General features: G+C 46.6%; 1 protein-coding gene across 1 annotated transcript in view; it reads left to right on the forward strand.

Moving 5' to 3' along the window:
• Positions 1-1404: 1404 nt before the first annotated feature.
• LOC139392203 (fibronectin type III domain-containing protein 5b-like) overlaps positions 1405-17467 on the forward strand; it is a 57125-nt gene continuing 41062 nt past the window's right edge. The window contains exon 1 of the mRNA XM_071140003.1: positions 1405-1483. Coding sequence (XP_070996104.1) covers positions 1405-1483 — 79 coding nt within the window. The remainder of the gene's footprint in view (positions 1484-17467) is intronic.

Here is a 17467-nt window from a genome sequence, read left to right on the forward strand (position 1 = left end):
GACCGTGAACTGAAACTCTGCGAAATGAATATGCAGTGCCACTGATGATGCAGAAGAGCAGGCACACACACACACATGCACACGTATGCACACACACACACATGCACACGTATGCACACACACACACATGCACACGTATGCACACAAACACACATGCACACGTATGCACACACACACATGCACACGTATGCACACACACACATGCACACGTATGCACACACACACATGCACACTATGTTTTGGTATTTCTGTGTTTGGCCTGGTATGGTTCCCAATCAGAGGCAGCTGTCAATCGTTGTCTCTAATTGAGAACCATACTTAGGCAGCCTGTTTTCCCACTATGATTTGTGGGTAGTTGTTTTCGTTCATTCTCTTGTTATTTTGTGTTCAGTTTAAATAAATATTAACATGGACACGTACCACGCTGCATATTGGTCCGATCTTTCGTCATTAGACGAGGACGAGAATCGTTACATACAGACTACATAGCAGCAACAACAGAAACATTGGGTTTGTTTTTTAAACCAGTCATTGTTTTATTGAGTAGACTTTAGATTACTCAATGGCAACCTGGTGGGAGTGGAATTCAAAACTAAACCATAAGCAAACGTAAATTTCGCATCCTTATTTGGGCTAATAATACACGTTTACAATAGAATACAAAAACGGTGAGTGTCGTTTTATTAATAATCCCTGGATAAAGATTAGAAAGAGGCACAACCGGGCGCGGTGTTAAGAAGAGCGGGAAGCGCTCCACATCTCAGTTGCCTCCTGGGACTATCGTCTCAGAGAGAGAGAGACAGTGAGAGAGACAGAGTGAGAGACAGAGAGGAAAACAAAAACAGAGAGAAAGATATGGATGAGAGGGGTGGGTTTTTGTCCATCTGACGGGAGCAGCACGTTTTATTCTGCAACCCTGGGGCTCTCAGCGCAGCCTCAGCCAGCGCACCTCGGTAAAGATGGCAACAAGAGAAAAACAACCTAAACGACTGTTTATACTATAGCCTAACTATAGCCTAACGTAAACAGTGGTAACGAATTTTAGGACAACGGAATTGTCCCGTTACTGAGGTAATCGTTTCAAATAAGACCTTTTTTTGTTGTTGGTGTGTGTTCATCTAACAAGTGACTGTGCCGACCGTGCCCCACCGTAAGCAGCGCACAGACCTGTCCCAGGTGCTGAAACCGCCGGTGTTGCGTTTCTGCGGCAACCAACGACCAAGTTCAGGCTACACCGCCAGTAACCGATTTTTTTTGAATGAGAACAAGAAAAGGAGAGCGGGGGAGGAAAGGATCTTAGCGCGGTGAATGCTAAGCAACCCACTAGCCGAGGTGTCGGTCCGGCTTTCGCGAGTAAATGGGATATTCGTTTGGCCGGGCAGGATGTAAAAAATTGCTTGAAGGATGGGGAAACAAGGCTTCTCTGCGGCGACACTGCCACTGCTCGTGTTGGGCTCGCTTACGGTATCCGTTTCCGCCGGTGGTAAGTGTAAGTTGACATGTGTTGATGCTAATATGATTAATAATAGCATCCGGAATAGGATCTATCAATCGATAATCAACCAAGTCAATGAATGACCTGACAGTTCTATGCCCGTACAAACGCATGTAAATTGAACATCCATATACTGCTAAATCAGTAAGAATAATTGTGTGTGAATATGCTATTGATTTAATAGGTTATTGATGAGAGGATGAGATGGTTCACAATCTTTTTCGGTTACTGTATCACCAACTGAATTTAGCTCTGCCCGGAGTACCCCTGAAGTACCCCCTCTTGTGCATTTTACCAGTACGCCTATGGTCTCATGAGCTTTCTCAAGAACCCCCTGTGGACAGGCCAAGTAACCCCCGGGGTCCTAGTCCCCTGGTTGGGAACCACTGGTCTAATATAATGAACGGTAGGTTAGTCTAGGGATTCTGTAGAAACACCACTTTGTAATATATATATATATATATATATATATATATATATATATATATATATATATGTGTGTATATTTATATATATATAGAGAGAGAGAGAGAGCTGTGAGTACAGGTTGTAGAGGTATGAATGGATTGGTGTAGTCAAATCAAATCAAATCAAATGTATTTATATAACGAGCTTCAATGCCATACAACACTCCTTCCGTGGCCTCCAACTGCTCTTAAACGCTAGTAAAACCAAATGCATGCTTTTCAACCGTTCGCTGCCTGCACCCGCATGCCCGACTAGCATCACCACCCTGGATGGTTCCGACCTAGAATATGTGGACATCTATAAGTACCTAGGTGTCTGGCTAGACTGTAAACTCTCCTTCCAGACTCATATCAAACATCTCCAATCTAAAATCAAATCTATAGTCGGCTTTCTATTCCGCAACAAAGCCTCCTTCACTCACGCCGCCAAACTTACCCTAGTAAAACTGACTATCCTACCGATCCTCGACTTCGGCGATGTCATCTACAAAATAGCTTCCAACACTCTACTCAGCAAACTGGATGCAGTTTATCACAGTGCCATCCGTTTTGTTACTAAAGCACCTTATACCACCCACCACTGCGACCTGTATGCTCTAGTCGGCTGGCCATCGCTACATATTCGTCGCCAGACCCACTGGCTCCAGGTCATCTACAAGTCCATGCTAGGTAAAGCTCCGCCTTATCTCAGTTCACTGGTCACGATGGCAACACCCACCCGCACGCACCCACCCGCACCCACCCGCACACGCTCCAGCAGGTGTATCTCACTGATCATCCCTAAAGCCAACACCTCATTTGGCCGCCTTTCGTTCCAGTTCTCTGCTGCCTGTGACTGGAACGAATTGCAAAAATCACTGAAGTTGGAGACTTTTATCTCCCTCACCAACTTCAAACATCTGCTATCTGAGCAGCTAACCGATCGCTGCAGCTGTACATAGTCTATTGGTAAATAGCCCACCCAATTTACCTACCTCATCCCCATACTGTTTTTATTTATTTACTTTTCTGCTCTTTTGCACACCAATATCTCTACCTGTACATGACCATCTGATCATTTATCACTCCAGTGTTAATCTGCAAAATTGTAACTATTCGCCTACCTCCTCATGCCTTTTGCACACAATGTATATAGACTCTCTTTTTTTCTACTGTGTTATTGACTTGTTAATTGTTTACTCCATGTGTAACTCTGTGTTGTCTGTTCACACTGCTATGCTTTATCTTGGCCAGGTCACAGTTGCAAATGAGAACTTGTTCTCAACTAGCCTACCTGGTTAAATAAAGATGAAATAAAAAATTAATAAAATAAATAAATTTAGCCCTTTGTACATCAGCTGATATCTCAAAGTGCTGTACAGAAACCCAGCCTAAAACCCCAAACAGCAAGCAATGCAGGTGTAGAAGCACGTGGCTAGGAAAAACTCCCTAGAAAGGCCAAAACCTAGGAAGAAACCTAGAGAGGAACCAGGTTATGTGGGGTGGCCAGTCCTCTTCTGGCTGTGCCGGGTGGAGATTATAACAGAACATGGCCAAGATGTTCAAATGTTCATAAATGACCAGCATGGTCCAATAATAATAAGGCAGAACAGTTGAAACTGGAGCAGCAGCACGGCCAGGTGGACTGGGGACAGCAAGGAGTCATCATGTCAGGTAGTCCTGAGGCATGGTCCTAGGGCTCAGGTCCTCCGAGAGAGAGCACACTTAAATTCACACAGGACACCGAATAGGACAGGAGAAGTACTCCAGATATAACAAACTGACCCTAGCCCCCCGACACATAAACTACTGCAGCATAAATACTGGAGGCTGAGACAGGAGGGGTCAGGAGACACTGTGGCCCCATCCGAGGACACCCCCGGACAGGGCCAAACAGGAAGGATATAACCCCACCCACTTTGCCAAAGCACAGCCCCCACACCACTAGAGGGATATCTTCAACCACCAACTTACCATCCTGAGACAAGGCCGAGTATTGCCCACAAAGATCTCCGCCACGGCACAACCCAAGGGGGGGGGGGGGGGGGGGGGGCGCCAACCCAGTCCAGTGTAGTCCAGTGTTTCCCAAACTCGGTTACCACCATATTATCTTTAGTGGTGAAATGTCTCCTAGTAGTATACTATATATGCTGGTGAAATGTCTCCTAGTAGTATACTCTCTATGGTGGTGAAATGTCTCCTAGTAGTATACTCTCTATGGTGGTGAAATGTCTCCTAGTAGTATACTATCTATGGTGGTGAAATGTCTCCTAGTAGTATACTCTCTATGGTGGTGAAATGTCTCCTAGTGGTATACTCTCTATGGTGGTGAAATGTCTCCTAGTAGTATACTCTCTATGGTGGTGAAATGTCTCCTAGTAGTATACAATCTATAGTTGTGAAATGTCTCCTAGTAGACATGGTGAAATGGACAACACTCTCCAAGCTGCTATTTAATTCAAAGCATTTCAGACGTCACTGCAGTATGGCCACATACTTGATCATAGCTGCGGGGGCAGTTACACAAGTTTGACTTTCTTACAGCCTAATTTTCTAGACATCAATGTACAGCAATATCTTCTATATCGGAGAACCCCCCGTAATATATACACATCCTTAGCTATACAAGAGCTGAATTTCGCATACTTTTCACAACATCAGTGTAGCAGATATCACAATATCTTAATATAACTTCAAATAAAATAAATCAATGTAGCCTACAGCAGAACACATATGAGAATATATTGGCCTCCTGCCTATGTGACAATATGAATCACTTATTCACATTACAAACTTGTTCTGTAAAGGTAAAGGAAATGAAAAATGTCCTGCCTTACTTTTCAAAAACTCCCACAATGCCTCTCGCCATGTCAAGTCCATTTATCTCCTGAGTGTCAACTTCTTGCTCAAAGCCATGAGCGGGCATGTGTTCTGTGATGTTTAGCCTCCTTCCAAGGCTGTTCTGAAGACTCTGGCTGTTCGTGCCTACTTTATATATATATATATATATATATATATATATATATATATATATATATATATATATATTATATTTTATTTTGAGTGTTAACCTGGCTGTCCTCTTTAGCCTTGTCTACAAGGCTAGCTACCACCAAATGTGCCTGGCTTCAGGCGTGTTAAAAAACATTTCTTCAGAGGGCTCTTCCTTCTTTTTGTTTTTCTACGTCTGATGTAGAGGATGTTTTCCACCAGCTGTGTAAAGTTTAGTTTACTTTAGTAAAAAATAATATAAAGTACTACTTAAGTAGTGTCACAGGCCGGCTCATAGCCTGTGGCAAAGATGAGGGGACGCCAACAACAGGTATCGGCAAATTAAAAACATGTTCTTTATTGTAAACAAAACTATTAACTTTAAACTAAGAAAAATAATTAAGGTGTGGAAGTATCATAATGTAAGGTGTATGTAAAGTGCAGGGATGCGTGAATCTGTGTGTGTGAATGACTGAGTGAAAACTATATAAAACTACAAAAGAACAAACAAAACAGGGAGAGAGAGAGAGAGAGAGAGAGAGAGAGAGAGAGAGAGAGAGAGAGAGAGAGAGAGAGAGAGAGAGAGAGAGAGAGAGAGAGAGAGAGACAGAGAGAGAGAGAGAGACAGAGAGAGAGAGAGAGAGAGAGAGAGAGACAGAGAGAGAGAGAGAGAGAGAGAGAGAGAGAGAGAGAGAGAGAGAGAGAGAGAGAGAGAGAGAGAGAGAGTTTGAGTTTTAAATACTCTTTATTGGGTCTGGGGGCCCACCACACAATAAATACTCATACAAAACCACAGTTACACATCAATTAAAAACACAACTCCAATTCCTCCTCCACAGTAACAAAACACAACAGCCTCTGAATACCCCATATACTCAAAAACAGATCAATATTGTTGACAAGTTTATAATAGGCAAACTCAACCCTTAGTCTCGCTGCCAACATTCCCTCCAGCATTCCCACCACATCCACAGACCCCTGTCCCCGAATGCTGTTCTTTCGGGTCTTCCATATCGCTAATTTTGCTGCCCCTAACACAAAATTAAGCAACACAACTACACCCTTTTGACTGAACCTGTACTTTGGCCCAAGTATATACAGTTGGGAAGAGAAAACCTCTCCCAACGTTGAGAACCAATCAGTGATCAGATCAATCATCCCAACCAACCTGGGACACAGTAAAAACAGATGTGCCAGAGATTCATCTTCAGCACAGAATGGACACCCCTCCCCAACATTAGGGTCCAGGTGTACCAGATGCATGTTGGTGGCTATAGCTCCATGTATTATCCTCCATTGGAGGTCAGCTGTCCTCTTATCAATAGGCAGTTTATATAATGATCGCCAACAGCCTTTTGGAGAAGCACCTGGACCAAGCACATCCGCCCACCTCGTCGATTTTACCCCTTCCAGGGAAGAGGCATGGGACACCTTCACACATGTTCTGTACATAGCCTTCTTTCCCACCTCGTTGAACTCCCCCAGCTCCGGGGTATCGAAGGAAAGCAGCATCCCCGCATCCTCCTCAAATGCCCCCATCGCAGCACTAACAATCAGTGCAGGGAACACATAATCCAGACCCTCCTTCCACCGATCAGAATTGGAAATGTCAGTCACATACTGCAGATGAAGCACTGGCAAGGAGTCACAGACCTCATCGACGACCTTCCTCAGTAGGCGAGATGATCGGATCCCCGCTCTCTCTCTCAGCTCCTCCAATCTGCTCCTGCTCCGCATCAGATGACCCAGCTTGGTACACCCCACGCCTAATAGGCATGAACGTAGGCTAGCTGAACCCAGAACACGGGACTGGATGGCAGTATTATGAAAAAGAGGCTCTTCAAAAAGCCACATCCCTGGTAGCGTGCCGGTCTTACGGGACTTGACAAAGACTCTCCAAGCCTGCATAACAGACTCATAAAATGGAGTCAGGCCAGACAAATCACCCCCCTCCAGCTTTAAGAGGAAAAGATGTTTGTCTAAGCCCAAACAGCCCGCTCTCCTCATCAATATGTAGGCTGTTTCGACCCAGCTAGAACAGTCTCTGTACAACAATCTCTGGGCTGCTTGGAGCCGGAAAGCCGTGATCCTAGAGGAAATGTCCACCAGGCCTTGCCCACCCTCGTGCAGTGGCAGATACAGGGCTGCAGCTTTGATCCAGTGTTGTCCAGACCAGAAGAAATTGACAAGGGTCCTCTGAAGCTCTTGTATCAGACCCTTTGGTGGCTGTAAAATCATTAGTCTGTGCCACAGGGTAGAAGCAGCAAGATTATTAGCTACCAGGACCCGTCCCCTATAGGACAGCTGGGGCAACACCCATTTCCATCTTGACAGTCTGGCACACACTTTCTCCACTACACCCTCCCAGTTCTTTTTCTGAAAGACATCGGAGCCTAGAAAAACTCCCAAAGTCTTCATTCCATCTCTGCCCCACTGAAGCCCCCCTGGTAACCGTGGAGCGGACCCCATCTGAAGCTGACCTGCCCACAGCGCTTCACTCTTTCCCCAATTTACTCTAGCTGAGGAGGCCCCCTCATACACCTTTAAAGTGTTTGAGAGAACCTTAACATCCTCACCCCCTGTGATAAAAACGATCACGTCATCTGCATACGCAGACAGTGCTATCGTGGGACCCTTCATTACTCCTGGCACAGAGAAACCAGTAAGCTTCGCTCTTAAAAAACAAAGCATTGGTTCAATCGCCAGACTATATAACTGCCCTGAAATTGGGCATCCCTGCCTGATGCCCCTTTCGACAGGGATGGGGCAACTCAAACCACCACCAACCTTCACCATACACGAGGCTCCAGCATACAGTAAATTCACCCAAGACAGAAAAACATCCCCAAACCCAAAGGCTTTCATTGTTTTAAACAAGTACTGGTGGTCCACACGATCAAAAGCCTTCTCCTGATCCAACGAAAGTAAACCCACATTTACATCCGACAGTTTACAAATGTCTAAAACATCTCTTATCAGAAACAAGTTGTCAACAATAGAGCGATCAGGTACACAGTAGGACTGGTCCTTGTGGATCAACAATCCCAGATACTCTTTCAACCTGTTTGAGAGACATTTAGAAACAATTTTGTATTCTGCACACAGCAAGGCAACAGGTCTCCAATTTTTTATGAGAGCCAAATCCCCCTTTTTTGGCAACAGTGAAAGCACCGCACGTTGACAGGATACAGGAAGAGAACCCTCATGAAAAGATTCACACAGCACTTCATAAAAATCCTCCCCAATAGACCCCCAAAAGTGCTTATAAAACTCAGATGGTAAACCATCGATGCCAGGGGCTCGGCCTGTTGAGAGCTGCATAACTGCTGTGGACAGCTCTTGCAGTGTAATATCAGCGTCCAATGCGACTCTCTGCTCAGGTCCCAATTGAGGAAGACCGTGTAACAACTGTTCAGTACATAAAGAGTCACAATCCTCCGCCTTATAAAGGGATGAGTAAAAATCCACGGCATGTTGACGCATTTCAATATCATTCGTGGTCACCTTCCCATCAGGGAGACGAAGGCAGACCATCTGTTTGCGTTGAAATTTCGACTGTCCTAGGTTGAAAAAAAAAGCGCTAGGAGCATCCATATCCTTGAGGGAAGCGAAACGAGACCTAATCAAGGCACCCTTCACTCTTTCATGCAGAAACGACCTCAGTTCATGTCTCTTGTCCTGTAGGTTCATGACTAGTCCAGGGTCGTTCTGAGTGAGCAGCTTCAATTCAATAGATTTGATGTCCTGTTCAAGGGCCTTGATAGTCTCTTTAACTTCAGTTTGAGACAGAGCAGTATACTGTTGACAAAAAACTCGTATTTGGGCCTTCCCAACCTCCCACCATTGTCTCAAGGACTCAAAATTCCCTTTTATACCCCTCCATTTTTCCCAAAACAACAAAAACCTGTCACAAAACATGACATCATGTAACAATTTAACATTAAAATACCAGTAAGGCGATGACCGTCGTGGACAGGACAAGTGAATATCAACAGTAACAATATGATGATCAGAGAAACCCACAGGAGTAATGGCACACTTTCCAACCCTACTACAGTAGTGATCAGATACATACAACCTGTCTAACCTTGCTGCACTGACACGACCTTCATTAATTTTTAGCCATGTGTACTGCCTAACTTTTGCATTCCTTACTCTCCACACATCAGAAAGCTCAAACTCAGTTAATAGGCCAGACAGGCAAGTGGCTGACCGCAGGTGAGGTTCTTCAGCGGTGCGATCAACAGTAAAATCCACTGTACAGTTCCAGTCACCCCCTAAAACCATACACCCCTCTTGGTCACACTGTCTTAAGGTTTCCTTTATTTGATCAAATATAGCAATACGCTCTGTACCCTCATTCGGAGCATAAACATTCAAAAAAACAAACAGAAACCCCATAACATCCACCTTGACCAATAAAACCCGACCCTTGACAATCTCTGTTGTAGATACCACAGTCACCCCTAAGCCTGAGGAAAACAAGATTGCCACCCCAGCACTGAAATTAGTACCATGACTGAGTACATGCTGCCCCTCCCACCACATACCCCAGTCAACCTCATTTTCCTCATCACTGTGTGTCTCCTGTAGGAAAACTACATTAAGCCTTTTCTGTTTTATTACTTCTAATACCCAAGCCCTCTTATTCCTGTCCCTTCCCCCATTAATATTGAGAGAACCTACCCTTAGTACCTCCATATAGAAAAGAGAAAAGAAAAGCAGAAGAAACCACAGAGAAACCAACGAGAAAAAAGACACCCTATGAAGCATGATCATCATCATTATTTTTCTTTCTTCTCTTAACCTGAACACGTTTCCCACCACCTTTTGCTGCTGCAACAGCAGTAATAAATTTCCTCAAGCGAAACCGTTTCTTCTCACTCAATTGGTCTAACCCCACCGTCTTCTGTAACATCACAGCTGACCTCACAAACTTATCAACATCAAAATAATCTGCCAATTTGACAGATTTCCCAAAAGTCTGATCCAGAAACTCATTTACCTCCTCTAGATCATAAACTGAGTCCTCACCAGCAGCTGTCATATCTAAAGAGATATCCATATCATTCTCCTGATCCTCAGCTGAGACCACAGACAACTGACTCCCATCTACCACATCCCTTTCAACACTCCCCACTTGCACCTCATCACTCGTACCAGGCATCTCCTCCACTACCTGGGAGACTAGCCCCACCTGAACATCACTACTCATAGTAGGCATCTTCTCCACTAACTGGGAGCCTAGCTCCACATGAACCCCAACACTAGTAGTGGGCATCTCCTCTACTACCTTGGAGCTTAGCTCCACATGAAAACCCTCATGTACCTCATTACTCGTAGTGGGCATCTCCTCCACTACCTGGGAGCCTAGCTCTACATGAACCCCAGCACTCGTAGTGGGCATCTCCTCTACTACCTTGGAGCTTAGCTCCACATGAAAACCCTCCTGAACCTCATTACTCGTAGTGGGCATCTCCTCCACTACCTGGGAGCCTAGCTCCACATGAATCCCCTCCTGTACCCTGTTACTCACAATGGGCATATCCTCCACTACCTGGGAGCCTAGCTCCACATGAACCCCCTCCTTTACCCCAGCACTCATACTGGGCACTTGCTCACCAGTCTGAGGAACTGGCTCTTCAGACACATCCTTACCTTCTACCACAATACTTTTCTGTAGCATAACATTTCCCTCTAATACAAGTTGCAACCCCGTGCCCTCAACACGGATAACTTGTTCCTCAGCACCAGGTGCTTGTGGCTGCTCTGCCGCTGTCGGCCCACCTCTCCCTACATCAGTGGGCCCAGGCGTTACGATGACCACCTGCGCCCCTCCCTCGGCCTTCTCCCTTTTCGGGCAAGCATGTCGCTTATGACCAACATCCCCACACTCAAAACACCGTTGACTACCCGTACTAGCATAAGCCATATACAATCTATTGTCATACTTGACTTTAAACGATAACTCTAAAGTCTGCTCCGGTGAGTCCAAAAACATAAACACCTGTCGCCGAAATGACATTACCTGTTTCAACGCCGGGTGTTTGCAACCCAACGGAACAACCTTAATTGAACTGGCGAACTTCCCAAAGCGCAATAACTCGCGCTCCAACAGCTCATTTGGAATAAACGGTGGTACATTTGAAATCGTTACCCTTGTTGACGGAGAAAAAAGCGGCGTAACTTGAAAAAACATTCCTTTAAGAATTACACCATGCTCAACCATCCGATCAACCAGACATTCTTCTTTAAGAAATACCACCACAGCTTTATTCATCCGGGATGCATAAGCAATATTCTCATAGCCTACCTTCTCTCCTACGGCGACCAGAAACTCCTCCACCGTGACAGTAGCTTCAGTAACACACCTAAAGCCGTGCCGAAGTGACAGGGACGGCATCCCCATTCGGGCTGCCATCCCCGCCAAAATCAGGGTAATTTCGATACGAAAAACAAAAAACTTAATTCTACCACAACAAAAAAAGTAAAAATAATAACCTTAATCATGCACAGAAGAAAACCAAGAAAATACCACCAAGAAATAGCAAACCGAAAGAAAGTTGTGAATATCTAACTCTCCACAACACACGCACTCCTTCACTCAAACAATTCCCAGCATGCACCAATCACTCCCAGCATGCAGAGAGAGAGAGAGAGAGAGAGACTTTGACTTTTGGTCTTTCTTTATTGAAACATTCTCAATTCATTTAAAACTCACCCCCCCACTCCTAAAATAAAAAAATAAATAAAAAAATAAATAAAAAATATATCCTGTACTGCATTCATGTACCATACTCATCTTTCCATCTACCACATGATACAAAAACCCATACACAAAAAACCCTCTCCTACAACCGTATATCCAAAACATCTTCCCCAGCAATACAGACAGCCCCCCCAACACACCATATCTCCTCAAACATCTCCACACATTTGATCATTTTATAGAACTCAAACTCAACCCTAAGGCGCGCAGAGACCATCCCATTAAACAGTAGTAAAGGGTCTGTTATCCCCCCACCTTTAACCCTGTTCCTCCTTGTTAGCCAAATAGCTAACTTTGCCTGAGCAAACAGAAAATTCAACAAAACACATTTTTCTTTCTCCTTACTCGAATACCTGTATCCCATTATAAACATCCCAACAGCAAAAACCACCCCCAACCTGTCACACAGACATTCCAACAGAGACATTAATGGCATTAACCTGGTGCACACAGAAAACACATGAATTACAGTTTCTTTCATTTGACAGAAAGGACACCCCTGCCCAATTCCCGGATCAACCCGTGCCAACCAGCTGTTAGTGGCCAGGGCTCCATGAAGAACCCTCCACTGGAGGTCCCCTGACCTCTTTGGTACTGGGGGTTTGTAGAGCGCCCTCCATCTAAAACCCACCATACTCTCCGCCCCACATACCCCCTGCCACTGATGTGCCTTCACTCCTGTTAGGCTTCTAATGCTCCTAACCTTAACGCAGAGGTTGTAGAGGGCTTTACCTCCCACCCCCTCAAACTCCCCCAGGCTCGGAGTGTTAAAATCTAACAAGTCCTCCAGACCCCCTTGCCAGTCTCCAGTCTCTGCCATCACCTGCAGTGGCGGGAACATTGGTGGCCCCTCTCCCTTTGGCCTCTCAAACACCCCCCTTACCGGCTCAGACAGTGCCTCCTGGACCTCCAGGAATCTCTCCAGCAGCCTAAGAGACGTTATTCCTGTTTGTTGCGCCAAGACCTCCGGGGTTTTCCACCCCTCCTCTCCCAGCAGTCTCAGGTCACCCAGCCTTTGTAAACCCCCTGCCATCAATTGCCTCTGCAGGGTGGCCGACTGAACCGATCTCAAAGGGGTGGCTGGGTTGTGGAAGATAGGCTCCTCCCACACCCACTGCCCAGGCTCCACACCCCCTTCTCGTGTGGGCCTTAGCAGCTGCCAGGCCCTCAGCACCGCAGAGTAAAACTCTGAGAGACCTGCTGTACTCAGCCTCTCCAGCTTCATGAGGAACAGCTGCCGATCCAACCCTAATCCGCCAGCTCTCCTCAGCAGCGCGCATGCTGGTTCCCTCCAGCCAACATCAGTGTGGTACAGCAGTCTCTGCACCGCCTTTAGTCGGAAAGCAGCCATCCTGCTCTCCAGCTCCACCAGGCCCTGTCCTCCTTCGTGTACGGTCATGTACAAAACTGCTGCCTTCAGCCAGTGATGTCCCGACCAAAAGAAGTCCACCAGCTTGCGTTGCAGGTCTGCAAGCAGACCGGCGGGGGGGTTGAGGACAGCCAGTTTATGCCACAAGGAAGATGCCACCAGGTTGTTGATTATCAGCACCCTCCCTCTATATGACACTTGGGACAGGAGCCACCTCCACCTGGCCAGTCTTGACACCACTGCCTGTGACAGCCCCTCCCAGTTCTTGCTGACCCACCTCTCCGAGCCCAGGTACACCCCCAACACTTTAAGCCCTTCACAACCCCACTGCAAACCCCCTGGAAGCAGAGGAGGAGCCCTATCCCCCCATGCCCCACATAACAGAGCTTTGCTCTTTCCCCAGTTTACCTTAGCTGATGAAGCTCCCTCGTACACCTTCAGACTAGTCTCTAGTTCCTGCATATCTTGCCCATCCCTGACCATCACAGAAACATCATCTGCATATGCTGAGACTGCTATTCCTGTCACCACATCCATGCCTGTCCAGCACACTCCCCGCAGTCTCCTGCGTAGCAGTCCTAAAAAAGGCTCAATGGCTAGTGTGTACAGCTGCCCAGATAGAGGGCATCCTTGTCTAATACCCCGTCTCACCCAGACTGGCCTACTGAGCCCCCCTCCCACCTTAACCATACATGACGCCCCAGCATACAACAGCTTCACACAGGTCACAAACCTCTTCCCAAACCCAAACACAGACATCACATTAAACAGATACTCATGATCCACTCTATCAAAAGCCTTCTCTTGATCTAAAGAGACCAGTCCAAAGTTCACATTAGAACCTCTCGACAAGTCCAACATGTCCCTAATCAAGAACAAGTTGTCCGTGATTGAGCGTCCCGGTACACAATATGTCTGGTCCTTGTGTATTATAGAGTCCAGATGGGACTTCAGTCTGTTAGAGAGGACCTTGGCAAAAATCTTGTAGTCCGCACAGAGTAATGCCACAGGCCTCCAGTTCTTAAGTTCACACAAGTCCCCTTTTTTGGGCAGGAGAGTCAGAGCCGCCCGACGGCAGCTCATCGGCAACTCTCCTACCCCGACGCATTCACGCAACACGCAAAATAAATCCTGTCCAATTGTTCCCCAGAATTTTTTGTAAAATTCCACTGGAAGTCCATCGACCCCAGGTGCACGACCGGGGGACATCTGGGTTACTGCCTCTGCCAGTTCATGTGACAACAGAGGAATGTCCATTTCATCCCTCTGTGCCCGAGAGAGCTTAGGGAGTCCTGCGAACAAGACCTGAGCACACATAGGATCACACATTTCTGCCCTATACAATTCAGTATAAAACTCCACAGTCCGCTCCCGCATCTCCCCCACCACAGAGGTCACCCGCCCATCAGACAGCCGTAGACAATGCATACCCTTGGCTTCACTGCTCTGTCTTTCCAAACCAAAGAAGAAGGAGCTGGGAGCATCCATCTCCTTGAGCATGGAGAACCTAGCTCTTACAAGTGCTCCCTTTGCTTTAACCTGGAAAAAACTGCCCAGGTCCCTACGTAATTCGGCTAAGTTAGCCTGGAGGCCTACATTGCCTTGCCCCACCATCTCTACCTCCATCTCACTAATACACCGCTCTAGTTCCCCCAATACTCTCCTAGCCTCTGAGGATGAGAGAGCAGTATACTGTTGACAGAAAAGCCTAATTTGCACTTTCCCCACATCCCACCATTGACTCAGAGACTCATACTCCTCTCTTCGCTGCCCCCATCTTTCCCAAAAAGTCTGGAAACCTGAGCAAAAAGTGGCATCTTGTAAGAGCTTTACATTGAACTTCCAATAAGATGCCTGCCGGGGCCCTGGTGAAATAGACAGCCGAGCCATGGTTATGTGGTGATCCGAAAACCCCACTGGGAGAATGGTAGCACCCAGTAGCCTATTGCTCTGATTCCTGGACATGTAAAAACGATCAAGTCGAGCTGCACTCACCCTAGCCCCAAAAACCTTCACCCACGTATACTGTCTTGTGTTTGGATGTTTAGTTCTCCAAACATCCACTAGGTCAAACTGATTAAAGATATCCCTTAACACTCCCACTGACACTGAATGAGGCTCTTCCCCATTTCTGTCTTTTGTAAAATCCATTGTACAGTTCCAGTCACCTCCGATCACCAGCGTCTCCTCAGGCGCTACTTGTGAGAGTTCCTGTCTAAGACTCCCAAATAGAACCTCTCTTTCTCTCCCTGTGTTAGGCGCATACACATTTATAAAGACAAAACACATGTTGTTAATTTCTGCTTTAACAACAAGCAACCTACCCCTACACACCTCCTTTGAGGAGCAAATTTTTACAGCCAGACCCGGTGCAAAAAGGACTGCCACCCCTGCACTAAGATTTGTCCCATGGCTCAACACACTTGCCCCTTTCCACCAGAGCCCCCAATCAACTTCATTCACCACATCACTATGCGTCTCCTGCAGAAACAACACCTGTACTTTTTTTTGTTTTACATATTCACCCAACACACTCCTCTTTCCCGCATCTCTGGCGCCATTTATATTGAGCGAGCCTACCCGAAGAGTCTCCATAAGAAGTGGGAGAAAAGCCAGCAGAGAAATAGACCAATAGCAAAGCTCAAAAAGCCCCAGTGTCAGTAAGAAATTAAACATTTAAACAGTGTCTGAAGGTGAACCTTTACGCACTGTTGTGACCCACTTCCTCAACCTAAACCGTTTCCTGGGTGAGAGGACACCATGCCCCTCATTTCTCATAGCATGTTGTACTGATCTTACAAACTTTCTAGGATCAGGAAAAAAAGCCTCAAGATTAACTTTTTTCCCCTTAGTCTCATTCAGGAACCTTGTCAGTTCTCTCAACGTGTACTTAGACCCCTCGGGTTGACTGGCTGTCAGCTCCGGGCCAATTGAAGAGGAGTCTGAAAAAAATAACTCCTCATCCTCTTCCTCAGACTCACTTTCCTCCTCTTCTCTATCTCCCACCCTGACCACCTGCCCTTTCTCTCTGGTTAGGGCCTCACCCACAGCAACAGGCAACATTTCCATGGTGCCTTTGTCCACACCCTTTTTCTTTTTCCTCTTGACACCCTCCTCCTCCCCCCCTAATCTCTTACACTTCCCCACTATACTCTCCTCATCCACTAGAATAACCTGACTAGACGCAGTATCATCTGCACCACCCTCCATAGCATGACTAGGGCCAGCCTCAGCTACACCACCCTCCATAGCATGACTAGGCCCAGCATCATCTGCACCACCCTCCATAGCATGACTAGGGCCAGCCTCAGCTACACCACCCTCCATAGCATGACTCGGCTCAGCATTATCTGCACCACCCTCCATAGCATGACTCGGCCCAGCATCATCTGCACCACCCTCCATAGCATGTCTAGGCCCAGCTTCAGCTACCCCACCATCTCTAGCCTGACTAGACCCAGCCTCTGCTTCTCCACCATCTCTAGCCTGACTAGACCCAGCCTCCACTACCCTACCATCTCTAGCCTGACTAGACCCAGCCTCTGCTTCTCCACCATCTCTAGCCTGACTAGACCCAGCCTCCACAACCCTACCATCTCTAGCCTGACTAGGCCCAGCCTCATCTACACCACCATCTCTAGACTGACTAGGCCCAGCCTCTGCTATCTGCATCTCCTTACCCCCTGCATTTTGACCTCGATTTCCCCCACCTGCCGTTGTACCTTCACCTTGTCTATGGCCTTTATGTGGGCACGCAAAACTCTTGTGCCCCAAATCCCCACATTCAAAACACCGTAGACTATCTGTGCTGGCAAAACCGGCATAGAGCCCCTCCCCATGCCTCACTTTAAAATGCACATTTAGCTGTTGCTCATTATTGTTCAGAAACATAAACACTTGCCTCCTGAACGAAACAACGTGCTTAACGGCATCTGCCTGAAAACCTGCTGACAGTACACGGAAACCGCTAGCAAACTTACCAAAACGACTCAGCTCTTTCCTAATTTGATCATCCGTAATAAACGGAGGCAAATTTGCCACTACAACTCTTGTTGAAGGGGTAGAGAGAGGTGAAATTGACACCAACACATCCCTTACAAATATTCCGCTAGCAATTAGCCTACCGACCAAATTAGCCCTTTTCATGAACACAACCACAGCTTTGTTCATTCTAGAAGCAGAATGTATAAACTCAGCTCCTACCTGTTCACCGACCGCGAGCAGAACCTCCTCCACCTTAACTCCGTTCTCAGGAACACACCTGAATCCATGCTGTATCGACAGCGTCTCCTCCGCGCTAGGCTGAGAAGCCATTGCGCACACTACACCTTCCAACCCCCAGGAAAGTTACTCTGTCCTCTTCCACCCTAACTTTGAAAAAGAAAACCTTGGATACC

The sequence above is a fragment of the Oncorhynchus clarkii genome, chromosome 32 (assembly GCF_045791955.1).
Source record: "Oncorhynchus clarkii lewisi isolate Uvic-CL-2024 chromosome 32, UVic_Ocla_1.0, whole genome shotgun sequence".
Lineage (NCBI taxonomy): Eukaryota > Metazoa > Chordata > Actinopteri > Salmoniformes > Salmonidae > Oncorhynchus > Oncorhynchus clarkii.